The sequence below is a fragment of the Melospiza melodia genome, chromosome 16 (assembly GCF_035770615.1).
Source record: "Melospiza melodia melodia isolate bMelMel2 chromosome 16, bMelMel2.pri, whole genome shotgun sequence".
In the NCBI taxonomy this organism is placed as follows: domain Eukaryota; kingdom Metazoa; phylum Chordata; class Aves; order Passeriformes; family Passerellidae; genus Melospiza; species Melospiza melodia.
The window spans coordinates 5097484-5122661 of NC_086209.1; the positions used below are offsets into that span (position 1 = coordinate 5097484).

At 41.8% G+C, this 25178-nt stretch overlaps 1 protein-coding gene across 1 annotated transcript; it reads right to left on the reverse strand.

Annotated features, from left to right (window-relative positions):
• Nucleotides 1-6790: 6790 nt before the first annotated feature.
• On the reverse strand, nt 6791-23752 carry CENPI (centromere protein I). Its single transcript, XM_063170945.1, has 21 exons — nt 23650-23752; nt 21889-22199; nt 21127-21264; nt 20639-20757; nt 19471-19578; nt 18331-18379; nt 17998-18044; nt 17241-17330; nt 15652-15780; nt 15246-15410; nt 14887-15007; nt 14592-14680; nt 14167-14284; nt 14003-14067; nt 13417-13502; nt 12847-12982; nt 11970-12094; nt 10841-10889; nt 10450-10683; nt 8553-8594; nt 6791-7768 (listed from the first exon to the last, which is right to left on the reverse strand). The coding sequence occupies exons 2-21, from the start codon at nt 22085-22087 to the stop codon at nt 7640-7642; spliced, it is 2238 nt and encodes a 745-aa protein (XP_063027015.1). The 5' UTR covers nt 22088-22199; nt 23650-23752; the 3' UTR covers nt 6791-7639.
• Nucleotides 23753-25178: the final 1426 nt, after the last annotated feature.

A 25178-nucleotide genomic window follows, 5' to 3' on the forward strand; every position in this document is an offset into this window, starting at 1 on the left:
CTGTGCCCAGCTGGGTGGGGAGCCCACAAACACCTTCCTGCTAGTTTGGGCACCTTACAGAGCAAAACCTTAATCCCACACCATGGGGATGCAAACAAATCAAAAGTTTTTCTAGGTAACTAGTTTAAACATGGAAAATGTTTAAAACTCAAAATATCGTTGATCTTGTGTAAAATATGTTTGAGAGAGTCATCAGTAAACCAGTGAGCTCCTTGGGATGGTAGCAGCTAGAACCTGCAGCAGGTGGGTGCCTGAAGTTCTCCCTTGATCCCAGATGGGTGCACCAGGAGTCAGGAGCAGAGCACAGCGAGGCACAGAGAACTCCTGTAACCACACTGAAAGGAGATTTTTAAATAGCAACCTCCTTATCTTTGGTTCCAAAAGGAGCAACACTGAATACTTGGAGTACCAACCCAAGAATACTTATTCACTCCACACCTTCTGCTCTTAAAAGCTTCTTCAATAGCTCCTGCTTCCACAACAGCTGTACTGATGCAATAAAATCCCTCCTGGAAAGCTGTATTTAGACCAAAAAAAAAAAAACCAGATATGGATCAGAAGACAAAAATGAGCAGAGACTCTGCTGGGCTATTTTTGTGCACACAGACAAATAAGAAATCTTGGGTTAAATAAGGAGAGAGAGAGGAGGGAAATAACAGCAGAGTCTGGAAGGGCTGTCCAGGCAGCTCACAGACACCATCCTCCAGAGAGACAGGGCCAAATCCGATGGCAGCATGTGTCTGTCACCAGCAGCAGCTGTAAGGGACATGACAACATGGATAAACATATCAAGCCAATGTACACATGCACACAAGACAGACAGCAGCACAGAGATGTGAACAGACAGCATGAACCACAAAAACAAGGTGCTTTCCTGTACAAGCATCCTCAATTATTGATTGTTAAAATGCAGTAGAGAAAAAAATATCTCTTGTGTCAGTTTAGTTTAAATTATGAGGCAAACCAGAATCTCTGCTGGGAGAGTTGCTTCCAGGGCTGGAAACATCTTCCCAAGTCCTCCAATACTTTCTGTTTTAAGGATAAAATTAGGGCAAGGAGAGGAGGAATTCAGAACTCAAGGGGAACGAGGGAGACCAGCTCGGATGTGTCATAATCACAGTTTTCACATAAGCACTACAACTTTTTTAAGTGTATGGGAAGGTTTCTGAGATGAGAGGCTAAATTTGGTGTACTTTGAGTTCTGAAGAGAACTTAAGCCAAAAAAAAATCTCCCAAGGAGCTCCAAGAGCTGAGCTTCCAGAAGATACAGCGGTACTTACTTTATGTATTCCCCTAATGAAACATTTCAGTCATTTTCTGGTTTATAAAACAGCAAATATGTTCCTGTTAGGAAAACTAACAATGTCCACCCTCCCAACAGGGATATCTCAATATGAACAGTGCTAAATACAGTGTACAATCATACAATAGGTAAAAATTGGGACAAGTTTTATAAGGCTTGAACATAAAATTCACATATAGAGACACACAGACAGAATTTTTAGTTTGAAAGTTCTAAAAGCTATAAATAAGGGCTGTGTTTGCTTTCAGCCTAAATTCTGTATTACATTCTCAATATACAAAGCCATTACTATTAATCACTTGTAAGTTGAAATATCCATAACAACAATTATTCTTGCATTACCAACCAAACAAAAAACAGTACCTAAAATTCTGGCATTCGTATTTTCAACATAAAACTTCAGGGTTCAATATAATTAAAGGCTATTACTTTTACATTTTTCTTCCCATAAGTTCCCACCAATTAACTTTATCTTCTAAAATAGTGCTTGTCACAGGGAATTAGCTCCCAAAATGTGCTCTTTGAAACATCACATCTCCTGAAAGAGAAAGTTCATCTCTCTGGTACAGAAGAGAAAGTATTGTTACCATCCTTTGGAAACTTTGGTAAATTCTTTCCCTTTCAGAGTAAAGCTCAAATTTATCCATTTACCCAAATTAAAGTGTTTTGGCCAAGAACAGAATGTAGACTTATCCTTGTTAAAAGGAGAATACAGGCAGACAGCAAGAAGAGCACTTTCCCTAGAGCCATACACCCACAGTCCTTGTGGATCCATCTGCTGGAGAAGAGTTTAGTGAGAAGCTTGTGAGCCAGGACAAGGTCCCTTATGGCTTGAAAAAATTCCAATTTCTCCCCAAGAGTCTACAAATCCCTGTTTTCCTGAGACACAGGGCTCCCTCACCTGAGTCTCCTCCTCATTAAAGCATCAGACAGCGCTGTGCTCTCTCACAGCTGCCCACAGCCAGACAGCTGCAGCTCTGTTTTGATTCAGGATCATTGATCTCAGTGGTTGTGCTGTTCCTACCTGGGAGGGGAAGCCAGAGGAGCAGGTCTTGCACAAAGGGACAGACCTGGCCATCAATTCCAGTACATTAGACAGGCCAGCAGGCTGGGAGCAGAGCACAAAGAGCCTCCCTTCAACAAGGAGGAGCAAAACTAGAATTAGAGCCCTAAGAAAATAATTTTGTTGACTGGATATTGTACCATCCTGGGGGGCTTTTTTTTTCTTGTTTTGTTTAAATAACCGATATAAAATAAATAACTGTACCTCTTTTGCTAGCATCAATAAGCACAAAAACCTTCCCAGAGCAGATTCTACCCTGCTGAAAGCATTTAGAAAAGCAGCAGGGTACTTTCTAAACACATGGTACCTGGGGTGAGAGAGAAGAATGGGCAGAGAACTGATGCAAGCCATGCACTCAAACAGAATTAATCCCCCTTTTCATTTGTTCCCACACAGGCCTTGAAACAATCCCCCCAAATGAGAAATAGAGACTATGAGGGAGGAAGGAAATCTTTTCAGAGCAGCAAGTGCCAAAAGAAAGAGGCAAGGGTATCAAAAGAGTGTAAAAGAATTTGGGGGGAGAGATGGAGAAAGAAAAGAGAAAGGAGAAAATGGTAGAAAAGAAAGCAAAAGCATGCAGGAGAGGAGGGTAAGGCAGACAAGGCAGATTTCAGGGGCTGGTTTGTTCTTCAAAAGCTGTCAACACATTTACAATGTGCTTTCCATCCCCCTCCTGCTTTACTGGGCTGTGCACTCAAAGGAGCAGGAAAGCAATCACACAGGAACTGCTGAAGATTCACTTGGACACAGAACAGAGGTGCCCTGAGAGAAAGGAAACTGCTTAGTGATCCGTGCACAACAAACCATGATGGGGATGGTGCAGGGCCTGAGACTGGAGAGAGGGCTGGCAGGAAACCTGCAGAGAGCAGCCTCTTCCTGCAGAGATCACACTGGCAGCACTGACACTGGAGCAGAGCAAGCCAGGCTGCACAGGGATACAGCTGCACATCAAATGTATGTTCACAGCAGAAGCTTATCCCCGCATTCTTGAAAGGAAGAACCCAAAGGATTTGGGCAGAGAGTAAAATCTTTCAAAGTATCTGTTGCAATTTGCAGCCTAAACCCAGTGCCTGGAGCTCAGGCACATTACAGTGAGTTAAATATCCCCTGAGTGGGGCTGTGCTGGAACAGCCCATCCTGTGTCACGTTTCTGGCAGGTACCACAGCCTGCCTGATGCATGTTCACTCATTCAGCTGCAGAATGGGATCACGCCTCAGCCCACAGATTTCTCAACACTGTCAAGGTTAAAATGGTATTTAGAGCCTGTGTAGGTACCTACAGCCTCTTTTTTTTTTTTTTTTTTTTTTTTTTTTTTTTTTTTTTTTTCTTTAAGATCAACTGTTTTGGTTTCTACATTTGTGCAAGAGTGAGCCTGGAGATTAAAGCCTTTATTAAAAAAATCTTACCCTCTGTTATGCAGACTTTTTACTCCTACAAGACAGGAAGCTGAGAGGCTGAGAGGCAGAGAGGCATCCTCACAAGGTACACACATACCTTGCAGGATGGTATTTGTGTGCTTCAACACCTCCCTTGCCAACTATAATTACTTGGACAGGTCTAACAGCTACATTCAGTTCTCTCAGGAATCCTGTGCCCAAACCCACATCACCAAATGCTAACGACATAAAAGGTCTCCTTGGTCAAAAGGTTTGGTGGTATCCAGCCTTCTTCAGAACATAATTGTTGCTTCCATTTTAAAAAGCAGAGCTGTAATGAGGGAAACCCATTGGTAGAATATAAATCATCTTTCCTGGAAGAAAATACTTGAAGACTTTGTTCTTTCAAGATATTCATCATCCAGAGCAAGCTTTTTACCAATCTCTGTTGTTTTTCATCCAGACTAGATGCATCCTCTGACTAAAGAGCACATAAAGAGCTCCCTCACACACTCTCTCAGGAGCCATGGAGCTACAAATCAGCCCAGTGTGTATTATTAATGACAAGTTATCAGAAGATCTAGGACAACAGCCAGGCTGGAGTTTCTCTGTGCTGTGATTCTATGAAGAAAATGAACCCTTTGCCAGGTCAGACCCCGCAGTTTCCCTGCTCCTGTCTCCACTGTGCACAGATTTGTGATAAGCCATTTTGTCACAGCAGCCAGGAGGTGATTACCCTGCCCCAGAGGCCTCACAACTGAGCTCAGCCTAAAAGACAAAGGTAACCAAGGGAGGAGACACTGGGTAGAGGCACAAAAATCTCAAAGATTGTATCAAAAAAGGCAAAGTGGATTTAATTTTGGTGGCAGGTAAATGTTATTAGAAGAGTTCAGGAGCACCCATGTTGGCAGTTGCTAGAGCTGCAGTACAAGCCTCACAGATTCCATTTTCTGAGTGGTTACAGCTGTACCACCTTCTAAATCCTTGGGTCCTGATTTATTCATGGCATTAGGAATGCAAAATGCAAGCAGAGGGAAGTAGGCCAACAAAAGAATAGAAAGCAGGGATACAGAGGAACCAGTTTCTTCATTCCAGCTGAAAACAGGTTGAAATTATTAACTCTTTCAGAGCAAGCTCTCTCTGGAAGGGCAGTAGACTCTGATGCATAAAGGTGCACAAATGAGTCTCCCACCACAAAATTAAAATGATGAACAGGAACACAAAGCAAACATGGCTTCAGAAGAAGATTTCAGATTAACTCTAGCCCAAGGCATCTGGATTTTCAGATGCATAATGCTCCCTGTGTCTGACAGGGAGGGGTTAATGGCTTTGGTTGTGTGACCAGATGTTCAGCTGGTGCAACTCAACACAGATCCATTAGAAATTAGTGGAGCTGGGGCTGCTTACCCCAGACAGGGTTCTGGCCCACTACTTTGAAATCCTATTTAATACCCACTAAAAGATTTTTCCAAAGGGAGAGGCCTCACATTTTGAAATCAGATTAAAAGCTACTAGCAATGCTACAGGAGGAGTTAAACTGAAATGGCCACTGCCATGGCCTGTTCATGATATTACAAAACCCCTAAATCAAAAGCCTGCAGAAGCCTCATGATAACACCCCAGCACAGCTGTTTCTGCTGCTATTTCATAGTGTCCACCTACCTTACAATGGGCTGAAACAGACATGAGAGGTAAATCACTCATTTGTCACTTACCAGGAAATGGATGGGTCTTGACTGTGTCCATTTTAGTGCTCAGAGCAGCTGTGGTCAGCCAAGTCTTTGAGCACATGCTTTTAACAGAAAATAGTCTGCAAAATTTGCTGTGATGATTCAAATGCAAAGAGCAAGCAGGGGGAAAAAGATAAGAAAATAGAAAAGGTACAGTTGTACATTTCTCCATAAAAGGGCCATTCTTACACTCAAGTGCAATGCTACTCAGAGGGGGAAAAAAAGAGAAGAAAAATGTCCAAATGTCAAAAAAGACAAGAGTTACCACAGCATAAAGAGGCTAAAAGTCATCTCTGGTGCCCAATAATACCAGGCACATTTTTGCTGCATAGGATGGATTTTAAACAGGCTGGATCTTGTCCATCCAACAAAACAAACAAACAAACAAACCCATTAAAAAACCCCTGACATTAAAATGATCTGTCCTGTTGCTGTAGTTCTGCACTTCTAAGTGCCCAGCCCGTGTACTTGAATGTCAAAACTGTACAGAGTTTGCTTAAATACTTTCACAACCCAGGGTATAACAAAGACCTGTGATGCTGCAAGTCCTCCATAACATGATTCTGTGTTTCCTCAACCAAACACCAACCCCAAGGGAAAACTGATGTCAGCACCAGTAACTGTAAAACATTCAGTATATCCTCAAGGATTCTCTATAAGCCCCTTTAAATACATTTACACACATCACACACACTCTTAAGAACCCTGGCATCTTCCACAAGTGAAATGAAGGCTCTGGCAGCTGACAGGAATGCACCTTCCACAAACTCCAAATTCCAAACAGGAATCCTTGTCTTCCTGGCTCTTGCCTCTTTGAGATGTTCACAGCCTTTCCAGCATAAGTGGAAATAATATTTCCAACACCTTTTGAGGGTAGCTTCACAGAAAAATAATACTAGTTATATGTTGGGGCCACATCTTGAAACATATCCACTTGGAGGAATTTTTAATAGGTGGAGTTTCTCCTGTTGAAAAAATAGCATCAGGGTTTTGAAGGTCTGTTTCTCCTGACAAAAATTAGCAAGCAGCACTTACACTTCTTGGGATAAGAGAGATGAAAGAGAAGGGCAATACTTTAGACATTAACCAGATGTACTTGAGCTGAGAACTCTGGTACTCAACCAGGCTGATTTTGAGGGGATGAAGAAAGCAAACATCTTGAGTGGCTCCAGAGTTGCTCTCAAGACTGATTCCTTTACTAAATCAAAGCACAGATTCACAATGCAAAATTCACCATCATCTAACCCAGCTCTCAAGTGGTTACAACCTTGTTTCACAGCAGAAAAATAAAGTTCATTCAGATTTTGGAAACCTCAGTTCAGCTTCTACTCAGACTTAAAATGAAATTACAGGAGAAGATACATTTTGTAAGAGTTTTTTCAAAATGACACATGAGAAATACTTTACAGAATATATATTATACATATGTACTCAATATACAACACCTACCAAGCTAAAAACACAAAAAGGGAAAGTTACATTTGCACTTATCAATACAGAAAATGGTGAGCTGGTGGCAACACTGTGGAAGCGCCCACACCAATAAATCAACTGAACTCCAGTTCAGTGTACTTTCCAGCTGTACTAGAACATCATTAGAGCCACAGTTAGCAAAAAAACTGTTCCTTAAGCCTCAAAATGAAAATTAATTTCAGGAAGGTCAGATTGGTCAGTCTGTTAAAAGTCATGCAGAGTACAAGAGGGGATTGGGAAGCTCACATTGCTCCAATCCAAGACATACACAGCATCCCTGAAAGGCTGATGGAGTTATTTCCCATTACCTGCTGCTGAGGAAGGCAAAGCAGGTCAGAGGTCAACATTACTTATAAATGAAGCATCACTGCTTACTGCAGTTTTGAGATGGAAAATGTTTGTTTCTCAATCAGAACAGATACTCCAACAAACACAGACCAGGGTGAAAAAGGTGGATGTCACACAGCTTCAGACCAGAGAAGTTTAGCAGGGACAAGAGGGGGTTCAGTGTTAGTGAACCAAGGCAGCCTCAACATCTGTGACTTCACTTTCATAAGAGAGATGTCAGTACAAAAGTGCAGGTAAGAGTCAATGCTCTGTTTCTCTCCTCTGAGAAAGGAAGAATCAGTGACACAGTCCTTTAGAGTCTGCAGGTCTGCTCCAGATGACAGAAGAAGTGCAGTGTGCCCCAGGTCACACTTCCACATTCCCTGCTTTGCTGCGGATCTGGGAAACCCGACTGATGCTGCTCTCAATGAACACCTTCAGCCCCTTCAGACCCTGGGAGTAGAGATATTCCAGATACCAGTCCCACTTCTTCCCCTGCAAACCAGAAAGAAGAGTCAGATGTGCAGAACAAAGCTTTGCCTTTCTTAAGCCAATTTGGAAAGGTCTGCAAACTCTGCCTTCCTGTGGGACAAAATCCACATGTTGGGTGACATCTGTGAACACCCACAGGTACAGGGTCACCTGCTGGTCCTAAATGCCCACAATTACATCCTTAGACTGAATCATGATCTCTAATACTGCAAGTTTTTATAAATCCTACTTCTAGAAAAAGAAAAGTCTATTGGATCAACAGGGAATAAGTCAGGAACTCCATGAACATGGCTATTAAAGCCTTCTCCCATCACTAGTGGGGATTCCTCCAGATCAGGTTTGAAGTACTCTGTGGCATAGGAAAGGAAACCAACTGCCACTGTATTTGCTCAGTGAAGATTCCTGTTCAAAGCTGTAACAAAGCTACTCATCTGTCTCAGAAATAAAATATGAAGCAGAATTTGAATTATCAATTAACTTTAGGTTCATCAAAAATAACTTTTTCTGGAGCCTGCAGAGAGCAATAAACAGCCCTGTCCTGGCACTGCACTGACTCATGAAGGAAATACATAAAATCTCAAATCACTAGCCACAGATACTTCACTTCTCAGGTGTTGATGTCCTCTTGTTTGGCCCTGTTAAGAGACTGAATCACAGCCTACAGCTGGAATTTTTCCCCTTCCAAAATTTTTCTAGCACACTTGTGAGTTTGGTGATTATAACTTCATCCTCTTCAACACAGCTGCTGAAATTTACCTGCTTTATTTACTGAAACAAGAAATCTTACCTTAATTAATTTGAAGTTGAAGGTGGTATCTTCAGGACAAATCTTAAGGAAAGGGAATAAAAAAATATCAAGTCAGATAAAAAGTATGTCCAGGGTTGATAGGTCTCTGCTAAATCAGGTCTAAATAGGTCTCCTAAATCAGGAAGTGCAGGTATGCAAAGAAATTCAGAGATTTTTAATCCTGCTTCAGAGGGGGCTTCCAGCATGATACCCTGTGCATAAGTGGCAAAGAAACATCTGGACCCTCTTGTCCTGTGCTGCAGCATTATAGGACAGCAACAGGGAATATTCACAGGTATCTCTACAGTGTAAAAGTCTCCATTTCTAAACGTCAGAAATTCTCAAGAATGAGCAAGGGGAGAGAAGTGACACTGAGATCAGTGTTTGTTCCCCCAGTGCTGCAGAGCAGTGCCCTCTGGTGCCCAGCACTGCTCAGGAAAATGTGTCCCTGCAGCTCAACATTATTTCCTTCTGCCTCAAAACACATTTGACACAGCTGTTAAGCAAAATTTCTTCTAGTTCTACAGTAGGAAGAGAATGCAAGAATTCCCCACCAGAAGGTTTTGGGGTTTTTTCAGGAATTTTGAGGTTGGGTGTTTTTTGGTTTTGTGTTATGGTTGTTGGTTTGTAGTTAGGGTTTTTTTAAATGTGCAAAACTTATAAAGAAAAATTAGGAAGGTGTGCCAGGGAAAGTTTAGGTTGGATATCAGGAAAATGTTCTTCCCACTGAGGGTGACTGGGCACTGGAAGGGGCTCTCCAGGGAAGTGGTGACAGCACCAAACCAGACAGAATGCAAGAAGTGTCTGGAAAACACTCCCAGGCACAGGGTGGGGTTCTTAGGCTGCCCTCTGCAGAGGCAGGAGTTGGACTTGATGATCTTTTTGTGTGTCCCTTCCACTGCAGCATATTCCATGATTCTAGGAAGCCTCAGAACAAGAATTATGTGGACAAAAGATATGAGATATATACAATCTCTTTCCTTGGTCCAACAAAACCAAAATAGCTTCCTTGAGCAAAGACAAAAGCTGAGTTTAATCAGCAGTAAGACACAAACTAGCTTGATTCAGGACACTGAGCACACAACAAAGGCAAATAAGTGTTCCTAACCAGAATTCTTTGCTTCAACTTCTCAGGTGCCCCTTGCTGCATTCCAGGAGTCACACCTACACTTGCCTCGAGCCTGCCAGCAATTCTCACACCAAACTGGCATCTCTGTGCAGCCCTTGGACAGCCTACAAAACCTGGCTTCTTGGAGCAGCACACACATCTTGGGACAATAACAGCTCTGGCAAACTGCTCTCTCCACTCTTCAGCAGCTGCACTGAGCACAGGAGGGCACCCACAGTTCAAGGAAACTCCTGGCAGAACTCACCAGACAATGCAAGACAGCTCCATGTTATCTCACCTCTGTGCTTGAAGCAGCTGCTTGTATTTCTGTTTTAGTAAGCAAAAAAGCTACCACAACAGCCAGAAAGCACTGCTAACAAATTCTAGCATGAACAGCTGTGTACAATTTAACCATGCATTTCTTGACTTTCTAGAGTTTAAATATTTAGGTCACACTGTCTATTTTGTGGGGCAGAATGCACCTTTGGTAAGCTTTTACTGAAGTGTCATTTATTTCATTAATTAGCTATTTTAGTTCTATCATGAGTACAAATTCACATCCAAAACTGCTAGAATCATACATTCAACTGCTTTCATAGCACACAAAGAAAATTCAATTGGCTCTTCAAATTGTGCCAATAATCTAACAAACACAGAATGCCACAGCAGCTTTTGAAAGCTCAGTTGCCTCTACTACTCAGCCAGGATACAGAGACACTTCTCTACAGAAACAGTCAAGACAGAACATGGTGTGCCATGTAAGATCCACATCTTGGCCTACACCATTACCTGCTGCAGGAATTTAATAGAGTAGCCCATCATGGCAGGATGATAGACAATGTTAAAGCTGGTTTTTACTTCCTTCACTGCAGTTTTACTCAGCAGTTTATCATCCATACGAAGACCTTGAGGATGAATATCCTTCTGGAATGCACTGGATGTCCACAGACAGCCCACCATAGCTATTATGTACTGGTTGTACTCTTGGTATGTCTGGTTACTGAACTTGTACTGCAGGATTTTCTGAGGGGGGAAAAAGAAAAATCAATAAATAACATCCTCAAAGCAGCTGTGTGCTCCCTCCAGTCCTTAAAAGATGGCCATTAGCACACCTCCCCTCCACTCAAGCCAATTCCTTGCTGAAGTCTGTTCTAGCACATGACAGATGTGTCCACAATACCTTTTTACTCAGCTCATTTTCTTTTGCAGCCACTAAGTTGGCTCGATACCTGAAAAAAAAAAAAAAGCCAAAATAAAGACCAAGTTAGGGGCCTATAAATTTTTACTACATGCCTGTGTTGAAAAAAGCTGGAGGAATGTATCAAGAAAACTTATTTCCACCATGAGAAAGATCATCAAACTTTATTGGTGAAAGAGAGAGACATGAAAAAGGATTCAAAGGGACTTTATCACTTGGCAGAGTAGGGACATATCTAATAATATCAGTCTCTTAAATGATTCACACATGACCAGTTTGCCTGGGACAGTCACCTTCATAAATGCAACACACAAGAATGGACATCCAGCCTTTAAATCAGCAGAGAAATGCAGTGTGTTTTTAAGAAGGGAGACTTTCATTCACTAAGCAAAGAAACAGAAGCCACTGGAAGTAATGCAACTTGACAGTTGTTCTATATAATAAGCACTAGCTCTTCTTATTTCCTAGAGACCTCCTGTCATGTTAATTACCCTGCAGATTCCTTAGAGAAAAAGCCACATGGAGAGCCCTGCACCAGCTGTCAGCTATTGGCCACTCTTCTCCTCAGATGCAGCCACTGGAACTAACAAGGCCAAGAAGTGCAGCCTTGGTGGTGGATCCTGCAGAGCAACAAACAATGCTGCCTTTGGCCTTGCCAGCAGCATGAGGCAGTCCCAAATTCCTGGAGTTTGGAGGTGGAAGAAGTGCTTCCTACTCAGCACATGGGTACATGGCAGAACTTGTAAGGAAATACTCAAGTGTAGTAGCCAAAGAAGAGGAGTGAGAAGTTGTATAGTTACTACCATTAATCCCAGCTGGCTGACTTTAGTTCCCTCAAAACAATAGGGGAACTTCTTCCTTCACATATCAAAGATACGGAAATAATACCAGGAGAGAGGTCAGAGTCCTGCTATCTTGGGTAACAGACTTGAAAAAAAAAAAGGAACTACAACTGTAAGATCCTTTGTCATGAAAGCTGGACACAAGTGGAATTTTTACCTTTACCTTGCACAGCAAGAAGTAGATCCCAGGTTTTTACAACAAAGTCATTTCATTTCCAAAAGACTGAAAGAAGACAAGGAGTCCCTGCAGCCCACCCCTGTTGTAGTACCTGTACATAATGTAGCAGAGATGATTCAAGTTGACAGAATCCATGCTGAGCAGTGCTGGGTAGAAAACCCCAGCAGGAGGCATTATCAGCAAAGGCAGGTTGTACTTCAGGTACATGTCACACACCTGCAGGAATGAAACACATCCAGGCTGATTATTAGTGCCAAAGTAATGGTTATTACAAACTGCCAAGGGGGTTAGAGCAACAGAGAGCATGACACTGAGCTCCAACCAGATCCATCCAGAAGGGAAGGCCAGGGGGTCTTACACAAGTGTTGTTACCCATCAGTTTTGTGCATTTTTAGTGGACAAATTCAGTTACAGATAGATCCCAGAACTGCCACTGTTTTTACAGCTATTCCCAACCTGAACTGTAGGAGCTGTTGCTGTTGTTACAGCATGGCTGGAGTTCACAATAAGCACAACTACACAGAGGACACGAGGAAGCTGGAGAATACTTAAAGCTATTTGATGCTGTTCAGTTTGTCTACAGTACAAATTAGAAAAAAAAACCCCACATTTTTAAGGAAACATTTAATGAAAAAGAACCAAGATAAAGTTGTGTGAAATTGAATTGATCACTGCTCTTTTCTTTAAGTCACCATTAAAAAAGCAGGTTATGGCCTGCTGTTAATTCTCCTTCCTCAGTTCACCTCTGAATTTAGAGCAACCACTTTCTAGCAGCATATTTACTTCTGCTTGTGGATACAACAACAGCAGTTTTCACCTGCAGATCTACCAAGTACATGGAATATTCTGGCATTGAATCACAAAGTTCTGTAAACTAGAATGAGGAAGATGTTTTTATGCTCTAGCTTAAAAATGCAGACAGCCTTAGGAGTACTTGAAAAGAAAGACAAAATGACTGGGATACCCACAGTGCCATAGAAATCCAGAATGAAGTAGAGCAAGAAGGTGGAATTGTTTTCCAAACGCAGTCCAACAGTAGAGATCCATCCCACAAAGTGAACCAGCTCAGCCACCACGTTCACCAGTCCAGACAGGGTGGTGTTCCTGCAGCAAAGACATGGCACAACATTACAGAAACCTCTTTGCAAACAGCAGCATGGAAAATGGTGAAACAAAATTGACATTTATGCTTTTGCCCCATCAAATACTCAACAACAGACACTTGTTCTTCAATACAGGCAGCAAGAAGTTATCAGCACCATATGAACACCCAGTTGTCAGTGCTATGAGGATTTTGAATTCTGGACACTTCAATTTCCAGTGTCAGCAGAAATACTTCTAAAGAAAGACAAAGAACAGGCCTGACAAGGTAGCTTACAACATAGCAGAATCATAACTGTATTATTAACCTTCTGCTTGGTCTTTAGGCTGGGTGTTGGGGCTAGAATATAGATCTAAATACCAGATCTAAATACCACTGCTCATTACCAGTGAGCAATGCACAGAACATGGCTCACATTCTTTAAAGACAAACTTACACAGAAGAAATCTCCAAATCCATTTGAAACACACGGGAATTTAACCAGTTCTGCAGCAGCTCCTTCAGGCTCTCAAGAACACTGCACTGCAATAGGCAAAAAGAAATCAGGTTGATGTTAATTCATGCAAGAGAATAATTCCAAACAAAGAATGCCTTGAGAAATGGCATATCCAAGGAAAGGTACTAGGAGTTTCTCAGGAGCAGTGACATAGCTGCATGGCCCCTAGAACTGATTGTATGTGTTGTATATAGCTTTTCCTGGAGAATGTGAACTTCAAGTACTGAAAAAACTGCAATAAAACTGTTTAAACAAGTAGTTAAAACTGCAATAAAACAAATCAACTATTGTGTTGTGTGCTATCAGTTCTTTTTATCTCCAGTGCCCCAGCTTAATTCCAGTCAAAAAAGGAAGCTATCTTAAAGCACCTATTTCTTAAAGAAGTTAAACTGTAAGTATATGTTTTATCCTGTTTGGGCACAGACTTCTCAAAAAGATGTTTCCTATAGAGTCCCTCAACATCTAACACAAGTACAGATAGCAGAATTAACTAGAAGTAAAGAGCCATTGTGTTCACTTGAATTACCTTAAAGTAAATAGATGATGTGAAAAAGAGCTGTGCCAGGGGATCAAAGAGATATGGCTTAATGTCTGAAAAAAATGAGAAAGCAGTATGATATCAGTGCACAAATTCTGTGCCCTGACATATCCCCAAGGTCCAAGCTCACCCAAAGGATCTGAGACACACACCAGAGAAACTGCTGAGGGGGATCCAGCTCACGAGCCCGAGGATTTCTGAGCGGCAGCAGACGCCATCCCAGAGGGGAATGGTCTTATACAGGAACTCTTCACAGGCAGCAAATCCCTCCTGAAAAGCAGAAGAGAAGCATTCAAAAAGTTATCTGGCTGCAGTCTGCCATGCTCACATCACTCTGGAGAAAGCAAGAGGCTCACAGCTCCTTCCTGCCATACTTGCCAGGACATTCAAATTATCATTCTTAGATTATTTTTCCTGCAGAAAACAAGGCCATTTCCAGAATACTGACTTGCCATAAGTAAAGGTATTTTTATCACTTGAGTCACTGTCTCAGAAATACTACAGGAAACAGGTAAGTGCCAGAAGCTCTTTAAGGGAAGACTTTTTGAAACCCTTGGCTTCCAGAAAACACACTTACCTGCAAGAAACATTCTGCCTTGTAGGCAGTTTCCAGGAAGCTCCTGAATTCTTCTTCATGTGGGTTATCAACCACACACCAGGTGCATTCTGAAAAGGAGAGAATACTGTACTTAAATATGAGCACAGCAAGAACAAGCACAATGAGAAACCAAATTCAGCTCTCCTCCAGTAGCTGATTTAACACTCTATGGTTATCACTGTAAATCTGAATAGCACAGAACCATTACTGCAAAGTGAAAAGCCTCAGACATCCCTTAGCTCCCTACCTCACAAGATAATACTGAAGTTCTTACCTTCCTGGAGCCTCTGGCCCATCCAATAGTAGAGCCTCAGGTAAATAGATTCATCTTTCACACAATTCATGTAGTGAAGCAACAAGGGGTTTGTTAGCACTGAACCCATCTGGGAAGGAAACTGCAAGAAAAAAAGAAATAAAGAATTATTCAGTATTTGCATCAATAAACTGCCAGAGAACCTCATGTCCAATCTTTTTATCACCACAAGACCATTCACAGGACTCATCCAATCTCCTCAGTCAGGACTAGAAGCTCTGTTAGAATTAGGTAGCTCACACACTACTCACATATAAATAGGGCACAGAAGGCCATTCTTTGATCTACCAAAACATTCACCAATGTTTCCTGAAACTCACCTCTAGACAGTGGATATTCTGTAGGAGCTGAGGGAAGGTCTGCAGCTGCTCCACTGGAAAAGACTCGTTTGGACTGCACAAATAAAAACAGCTCTTTTCTCTGTCCTCATCTAAATGCTTTGTGCTTGAACTGCTTGCAGGTATAACCAACTGGGCATTCCATTTCTGTAGAAAGGAAACACAAATGACTCAGTTCCCAAGGCAATTGGCTGTACTCATGAACAATGTTCCCAGAAAGACCCAGTTTTACAAAAAAGGTACCCAGGTTTTCATTATAATTGATTGTTGCATCTCTCTATAGTTACTCCCCACTTTCCAGTGCTGAAATAAAGGCAGACTGCCATTATTTGCCAATATTCATAATGAGAAGCACTACTTGGCACCTTCTAGGGTGCCCATAACATACCCTCTTTCGTGACTGAGGCTGAGATGTGCCCAAAAACACTGCCTGGGACAGAGGAGAAGTTCCTTTGTTTCTCTGCCTCACTGCAGTGATTACTGCTTTCCATGGGCCCTCTGAGTTCTTGAAGTAAGTCTGGAAACAGAAATCAGACACCCATGCAAGAAGTTAAGCTAAGACAAAGCAATAGAAAGATCACTTTCTATTCTGATAAACATCACCACAGTCATGTAGAGACACTCAACTCTACTTGACAGATTTTCACAGCACAGAACTCTCATCATTCCTCCAGTTTCATCACCTTTGGGCCACAATTCAACTGTTGGGCTTTAATTTCCTTTGGAAACAACGTCCCCCATTTCAGAAGGGATCTCCAATACTTCTATTTTATAATCTTAATTCAATCATCAACTCATAGATTAAATCTCAAGTATACCTTAAATTTAAACACGACCAAAGTATGCTCAGTTAATAGAAAAATTTTCTGAATTCAGCATAAGTGACACCCACATAACAGAACAATGCCATGAGCAACCAAATACTCAAATTAATCTAGATATTACTACAGAAAACTGGAAAAGCTAACACCTTTTCTGCACAATTTTTTTTGACATTTCAATGCCAAGCAGTCTTTAAATTCTAATCAAATGCCAAACCATCACAATTCAGATTGGCTTGGACCTAGTTAATCAAGCTTTTATTATACAACACTGTGTTCATAAAGACAGTTGAAGAAATATTTGGCATCTAGTTGCTGGTAATTTACTGCACTTCTAAAAAATGCAAGTGTGCATGCTAAAAAATGTAAATTCTCCAACAGATGACTGTGCAGCACAATGCAAAGTAAAAATTTAGAGAACAATATAAGTACACAAGCAGATTGAAATAAATTTTATTGAAACTCAATTTGTCTGCATATAAATTAAATGTCCGTTCCAAAAAACCAACAAAAATCTCAAACATTTAAGTCTATCCCACTGAAATAAAATTTTGTTGCACAATTTAGGTCTCCCCAGATGCTGTTTTCTCTTCTATATCTGGTTCTGCTACATGTTTCTGCTTGGTCAAAGGGCTGAGCACACACACAGGCTCTCTAAAAGGGGAATTATTTTTTTGCTGTTCCTTGCAGCTCTGACAAATCAGTTTCCTACATTTTTTTACCTGCTTTTTTCTCTCTCCTATGACAAAGACTTTCCAAGTGCAGAGCTCTTGTTCACTGTCATCTGTTCACTGTCATTTGTAGTTGAGAATGGCAGCAATTAGAACAATACCTTGACAAATTAGACAGTTTGTTTCCTTCAGAACATAATATTGTGTGAAGTAATAATAATGAAACCCAGCAGGAACACCAAAAGAAGGATTAAAGTAATCCTCATAAAATAAAGGTAGATGTCATTCCTTACCAAATCATCTCATTATGATGAAAAGGAAAGAAAACACAAGGCAAAGAATCCTCATCTAAACCTGATTTTACTCAGTGAAAAGAGAAAATGGAATTAATCTTCACCAGTAAATCTGCTATAGCTTAAATAGAAAGCTCCATACAAATACTGCAGTAAATCCTGGTTTTGAACTGACTCAATCTAATTCCTTACCTTCATTTTCCCAGGAAGGGTTATGGTCACCTGTTCTGGGCAGAAAAGTTTGTAAAGTGACAGCAGAGCTTGCAGATGAGACTGCATTCCCTATAAAATAGCAGAACAAGAGGGAAAACACATGAGGAATGTTTTTAATACAGAAACTGAATGCTGTATTTTAGAAGCAAAAAACCCCAGTGATCAGTAAAGTTAAATTCCAGAGTTACACATGATTAAGTAACCTTAGATAAACAACAGAAACTGACAGACACAACAGAAACTGGGTCAATGAAATAACAATAGAAAGAGGACTGAAGACCTTTCTGTAGTCATAACTGATAGAAAGGAATTTAACAAAATGATAAGAAATAGTCTTCTGCTGTCTAAAAAACATGTTATTATCGCAATGTTTTTTTTTCTTTTACCAAAAGGGGCAAGTCCTCTACAATCTTACATTTTTCAGACATTTTTGGCACCACTTGAAAAAGGAAGATGAATAGAAAATTAAAGACTGTAATAGATAAATGAAGGTGCCCTTTGCTTCAGAGATTTTACCATACATGGTCACATTGAACTCTGCATATATCACTGCATGTGCTCACAAAACACACATGAAAATTAGGGATGCACATGCAAGAGAGAAATTTTGATGCCACAAAGACCAAAACCTACAATTCCAAGTCCAATCATTCCTCTCCACTGTGTAAGGACACTAGTTTTACAAAGTGCATTATTAACCACAGTTCAAACTCTACAAGATCTGAAATAAACTCACCATTTTTGCTTGGAGGTCAAGCAGGATCCTAATCCGAAAAGGCCTGACTGGAAATAAAATTAAGAATATAAAGGATTTTAAAAATATCATAACAGACATCTAAGCAAAAGTTATATAAGTAACATTTTTATAAAGCAAGCAGAACTAATAATTCTTATTTCTAGGGTGATAGAGAGGTTTCCAATTCAGCAAGTGTTACACCAAGTTTTCCCTGAGCTACCCCTCACTCTTCCTTGCATTAAAAGCACAGTGTTGGCTAATTGGAAGAAAAGGCAGCACCAGCAAACAGAATCAGAAATAAATGGCATTTCAGCTCACACAGATGAGACTCACCATTTTCCTTCCTGGTCAGCAGGTAGAGCACGTGGCAGATATAGGGGCACTGCAAAAAGGGCATCATGAGCTCTCCTGCTGCTGCAGACACACAGCCAGGACACACAAAAGCCAGCACAAAGACAGCCCCACACAGCAACTTCATTTAAAACTTCATCTGCACTGTGAGCAGCCCTGACTGTAACCAAGCTGCTTAATTAACTCAGATCATTTCTTTTGGAACATGGTCTAGAAATTACAAGAGTCAGCAGTGGAAGTGCAATTACATTTTCAAAAGGAAAGGCACCTTTGAGCCAAAATACTTTTTAGAGCTTTTAACTGTAGTTGAGGCTGTAAAGAGTCTTAAATTAGTTTCAAACCAACTCTGATGCACTTTCCAACTGACCCATCATATCTGAAAAAGCTATTTCAAACATTAAGAACTTAATACCAGTTTTATGGAAAGATTATAAATGAAGTTAATCTAAAACCATTAAAAACATTACAAGAAATATAACTCAGAACTTTGGGAACTTGTTTTAACCATCAAATATCCTAAAGTGAAAGAATATTACCAACTTCATACCTAACATGACTGCCAAGATTATCTTATTATGCACTGAACCCAAACACTTTGAAATTCCTGGATTTTACAGTTGCCATATGGCAGAAATTGCCTGAATGCTTGTTCTCTTTTAAGCTACATTTCAAATTAATTAAGTAGAACAGCAATTAGCTTCTCACCTTAAATAAACACTGCTCTAATTTTTTTCCTTTTTTTTTTTCTTTTTGCCCAAGGTGTACAAGTCAGTTTCTGCCCAGGAGCAGGAGACTTTACCTGCAGATGTCTGACAATCCCAGAGACCACTGTTACTCTTGGGAATTTATACAGAATAAATGGTGACACTCTTGTGATACAGCATAGCAATTCTTGGAAACATGTTAAACACACAGACCCCAGCAATCTTACAGTGCTTGCCTGTTCATGGACCTAAATCACCCAGCAATCTTATAATGCAAAGAGAAAAAAAGAAATCCAACCATCAGAAAATGATCTCTAATCAACACCTACTCCAGACTAATTCTAGCATTAATATGTATACTATTAATGAACATTTAGGTTTATTTTATCAGTTCCATGTGTTCTTCAGCTCTCCTTACCAACTTCTCATCTTGCAGGAAGGAGAAGAAGAAACCATAGAGGGCATTAAGCTGTTCCTTGTGATCAATGAAGTCAAACATTGTGATCAGCCACTTCAAAAAAAGCATCTACAGAGAGGAAAAAAAACCACATTACATTAAGTGATGGGCAAAAGCAAGGCAGGGGAATCAGAATCCAGCTCCAGAGACATGATCAGTAAGGATACACACCATTGTCGAGGATAACCAGAGAGCTACAAACAGTTCAGGGGTATTCAGATGAAGAAAGTCTGCCAAGGGATTCACCAGGTAATCAACTGACCCCATCACTGCTGCTGGCAACTGGGTTTTTGGTTTCTAGAACCATGGGACCCTATTGGTGTATCAGTGGTGATTGGGAGAGGGAATCCAATAAACAGGGCACACATGGGCTCAGCCTGGAGAAAAGGAGGTTCATGGGGGACCTTCCCACTCTTTACAACCCCCTGAAAAGAGGCTGAAGTGAGGCAGGGGCCAATCTCTTCTCCCAAGCAAAAAAAGAATAGTCAAGAAGAAACAAGCAACAAGTTCTGCCAAGGAGGTTGAGATGGGATAATAGGTGAAATTTCATCACAAAAGGGTTGTCAAGCACTGGAACACACTGCCAGGAAGTGGCTGAATCACCATCCCTGGAGGGATTTAAAAGATGTGCAGCTGTGGCTCTTGGCACATGGTTGGTTTGGCAGCAGTAGGTTAATAGTTGGATTCTGTGTCTTAATCTTTGCCCATCTAAATGATTCTACCACATAAACCTTTGAGCAGACCATGTGAACATAAAAAAAAGAGTCTTTCCCTAATGTTAACTCATGTTGCCACAACCAAGGTGCACATGACCTGAGGGATACCTCACTGAAATTAAAGGATGCCTCACACAGCAGAAGTATTTCACAGAAATCTTGGTGGAGACACCATTCCTGAGGAGTTCAAAGATACAAGACAAGCAGGAACCAAATCTCCACAGACAGTTTTAATGTGTTCTTTGGTTCCCATTGCCACTCTAGCAATGGCATCTCTGCCAGTCTTGGTAAACAACAGTATCTTGGGTAAGACCTTGTATAATAAAACCTCAGGATTTTTGATTCCTCAAAATAACCTGTTCTTATGATTCCTGTGCAGAAGCAATACCTACTGTAAACACTTACTAAGTTACCTGGATGTTGCCTGAGCATTTGCCAACACAGAGCCAAGACACAGCTGTAACCACAGAATTTTCTGGTATCACTGAGGCAGGAATCAGGCTCTTCAACAAACGAGTATTCACTGTATCAGCTGGAAAAAAAAACAATTTCAAGTAAGATGGTGCTCATGTACCAGGTTCTTCAATATTGTTTTGCAGCTTAAGTCAAAATTCCCTCTGGACTAAATTATTTAGAGCTTTCTTGCTCAAAGTAATGGTGTGTATGAATTTAGCAAGGACTTACCTATACCTCAAAATGATGACAAATAATTCATTTCAGCTTAACAAAATAAAATGGAAACTACACCAAATTATGCCAGAAAAAATAATTTTATGCTATAATACCACAAACACATTATCTCAGCAGGTTTGATTAGAGGGGAAAGGCACATTCACAGAAGTACAGAGGGGATTTGATTAGAGGGGAAAGGCACATTCACAGAATTATAGAAATGCTGTACCAAATCTGCCACTGAGCACCACCTTCAGCAGAATCTCAAACCCTTCAGGGGGCAGCCCTTGTTCCAGGGCAGTGCTTTCCACAGCATCCAAGTGTTCCTGCACAACAGTCTTCTTCTTCAGTGCAACAGAGTCTTGAGCTAGGAAAAACAAACAGGACAAGCACAGGAATAAGGAACTTCTGAACAGAAATTAAATAAAAGCTTCTCTGAACTGTCCCTGCACATACCCCTTTTTTCTTGACATAGTAACAAAGCAGAAAAAATTTTAAGACATTAAAGAAACATTGCATAGCTCAGGGGTAAAGCGGGAAAAGAGAAGTGAAATTACTCTAAAATCATTGATATTATAATAAGAAATACGTAGAGAGACCTCTTAGAAAAGCACGTAGTGACAGGACAAAGGAATGGCTTCAAACTGAAGGAGGTTTAGATGAGATATTGGGATAAAATTGTTTACTGTGAGGGTGGTGAGGCCCTGGCTGAGGTTGCCCAGAGAAGCTGTGGCTGCCCCATCCCTGAAAGTGTTCAAGGCCAGGCTGGATGGGGCCCTGAGAAACTTGATCTACTGGAGGGTTTGGTCCTTCCAATCCAAGCCATTCTATACTATTCCTTTTTGTTTAACATTGTAATAACACAAAACTTCTAAGACATTAAAGAAATAATACATAGCTCAGGCATTAAAGAGGGAAAACAGATATATTTTTTTTAATTAAGAATGCAATCTTCTCAATCCTAGATAAACACCCCAAAAAGTTTCCTCACCTTTCTGAAAGTAGCTCAAAGCTTGCTCTAGAGACCCTTCCTGGCTCTCACATTTCTGATCACCAGCAGATTGATTATTCTGCAAACTTTTTTCAGAGTCAGTTTTCCCTCCCTTTCGCCAGGCAGAGAGATCAGTTTGGCTTTTATTGGGAATGGACAGAGGCTGCTTTGGGGTCTTGGAACTCCTCCTTCGCTGCATCTTTTCAGACTCCCAGATGAGACTGGAGAATTTTACTCATTTGTCATGTGAGAGCAAATCCTTCCTTAGGTAAGAAAAGAGATCAGCTGAGGAATGTCAGAGAGCTGGTTCCCTGCAAGAAAAAGAAACATTTATTTTCCTGACAAGCAGATTTTAGAGGCATCCTGCATAACATGAGTAAATTCAAAAGAAATAGTTTAGAGCTCACTGCTCCCTAAAAGATCAGACAAGATCCTCAAAGATGTAAAGACAACAGTGTATCAAAACTCTCATCTTACATTAAAAAGGAAAAAATACCCAAGTAAAAATTAACACAAGCTCCTTTCAAGTTAAACATTATCTGATACAATCTTATATAGCTTTTTGATTAAAAAAGTCAACATAACCAGAAATTTAACATAACACAAACAAGTTTTCTTCTAAGTGAATTTTGTACATTATTATTTTCCTTACTTTGATTGCATGTGCCAATACAACCCAGTCAACAAGTCATGATTCTCTGCAAGGTTAGGTACAGATTGTAGAGGATCATAACAACACTTTTCTTCCTATTTCACAAAAATTAGATTCTTCTGCAGCCTTCCTACGAACCAGCTTGGATTGGAAAAACTAAGAAATCTGGGTAAACCTCCAAATGAGATACAAGAGCTACCAACAGTGCCAAACTGCACAGGTGTAGGTGAAATACACCCACAAAAAGTGGCATTTTCGCCTCAAAATGCTGGAGAGATCAACCTTTTACCCACAAAATAGGAAATTTTGCTACAATTTCCTGAACTTGGTAGACTGTGTACCCCTGTCCCTGGATTGCTGGAACGTGTATTTCCTGAGACATTAAAACACAATGACTTTCAATTCATACTCCTCTCACTTCCTTACGAGGTTACAATCATCGTTATTTCCCTATAGGCGTGTTTGTCACTTTCCTGTGCAGCAAAGCTCGGTGACCACACTGGAGTACAGCACCAGATTTCTCTCAGCTCCCTCACCACTTCCCTACATGTGTTTTGTTGTCTTTTGTCCTGCAGTTCTACCAGAAAGGTTTGGAGAAGGAGAGAGCGGCTGGAAGGGCAGTTCTGGCTCTCAGCGAGCCCCTCGGTGCCCACACAGAGAGTGCGGCAGCAGCACCCGTCACCGTCACCCTCACCCTCCTCCTCAGCAGCCCCCACCGTAACACCCCCAGAGCTGCCCGGGGCATCCTGAGGGGACGGAGGTGGCGAGGCCGGCCCGGCGGAAGGCACTGACCGCCCCCTCACACAGCCGCTGCCCTGGTCAGTGAGTGCCCCTCTCATGGCCACTGCCCACTGACCCTCCCTCTGCCCTGGGTACCGACCCCCGCCGCCACAGCCACAGGCCCTCCCGCTGCCCTGGGTACCGACCCCCGCCGCCATAGCCACTGACCCTCCCGCTGCCCTGGCCACCGAGTGCCCCTCTCATGGCCACTGACCATTGACCCTCCCGCTGCCCCGGGTAGCGACGCCCGCCGCCACAGCCACTGACCCGCCCGCCACCACAGCCACTCACCACCCCACTAAGGGCCCGTCTCTCGGGGCAGCACGGACCAATGCAGGGCAGTTGGCCCTCCTGCCGCCCCGGTCACCCTTCCCACGGCCGCCGCCCACCAGCTCCAACCGTTCCTGCATTCAAACCCTGCCGCCACCGCCCGCACATGCGCACCGACCGCCTGTGGTCCCGCCCATCCGCACAGCTGCGCATGCGCGGCACCGCCACAGCGTGGGGGGGGCGGGAATGACGGCGGCGCTTCCGCCCTTCCTGCACCGGGCACCTCTGCGCATGCGCAGTGCGTGGAGGGCGGGAACTCGCCGTGAGGGGTTGAGTCCCTCCCTTCAGTGTGTCCGTGTGCGTCGGGGTGGGAGCGGCAGCCTAAGGCTACGTTTTAAAATAGAGAGGCGGGGAAAAAAAGGCACAAATAAAGCGAAGCAGTAACCCCGAGGCCGAGCGAAATGAAATAGAAAGAAAGAATTAAAGGGGAAAAAAAAAAAAGGAAGAGTAAAATAGCATCGAGGTCTTAGAGAAAGAGCGGATCTGTTCTTGTCACTTCCAGCGTGCACAGATGGCTGGAAGAGTCCAAAAATAGCTGTTTAATGCTGGGGGGCAGTGACAGAGGTCAGCCCGCTAAGATAAATACAGAATTCGTGTTACTGGGCTCCCAAGATGAGTTATCTCGCTCTGTAACAAAGAACGTGCAGCCGCTGCTGCGGGTCAGTTGTTCATTTCCATGCAAATGTGAAAAAAGGGTTTTTTTAGTAGTCACTGAACAGTCTGAAGCTTTTACAGAGATAGGCTTTGTTCCATGGGATGCTTTATTATTATCATCTCTACAAGCTCCAGCGAGGAATGTTACAAAAGATAAACACAACAATTGTTCCCAAAGGTTTCCTGGGCTGGATGCCCAGGTGAAAGGGCTGCAGCAGTTCAGTCGTGTTTCCTGGGAATGCATAGCATGGTGTGGCTTTGAGTTGGTGGTATTTTTATTTGGTTTTGAATTAAAACAATTAATAACCTGTCGGAGCATGGTAGTTAAAGCATCTTCTGGGAAGTAAAGGAAATTCTGTGTATATATTTTGGATGAACTTGAGATAGTCTGTGAAGATGAGAAGCAGGTGAAAAGAACCTGCTGGTTCCTTCGCTCAGGGTGCACATCTGATAAAAGAGATTTAGTCCATCTGGAGCTCTGGGATGTGGCTTTTTCAGCATATGTATGTATATTTTGCTGCTAAAACAGATACAGCCATATATATATATATACACACATATAGGGCTGCCTCTGTTTTAGCAGCAAAATTCAGGAGAAAACTGTATGAACATTCATCACCAATTTTTATAGAGATACAATGCTGACAGTTTACTGGAATTGCCTTTTCTCACTGCTGCACTGAACTGTAGCAGAACTTTATTTGAGGCTGTTTCGGTAAAATACCCAAATGTCTCTTTTAATTATCTGTGGTTATTAATATAAAACCAAGTAGAATTTCTCTGACTTCCACTCTGCATCACATTGTCTCTCAAATTGCCTGACATGATTCTGCCCATTTTAGGTGGAGTTTTTGACCAGAGGGAAATGTTTTCA

Excerpts from the sequence above, each read along its gene's own strand:
- CENPI (XM_063170945.1), bottom strand. The coding sequence starts at position 22,087 with ATGCAGCGAAGGAGGAGTTCCAAGACCCCAAAGCAGCCTCTGTCCATT. Across the intron at positions 21,265-21,888 it reads TTTGAGCTACTTTCAGAAAG|CTCAAGACTCTGTTGCACTG; the intron begins GTGAGGAAACTT and ends TGTTTTTCCTAG. Across the intron at positions 10,890-11,969 it reads CTCTGCTACATTATGTACAG|GTATCGAGCCAACTTAGTGG; the intron begins GTACTACAACAG and ends TTTTTTTTTCAG.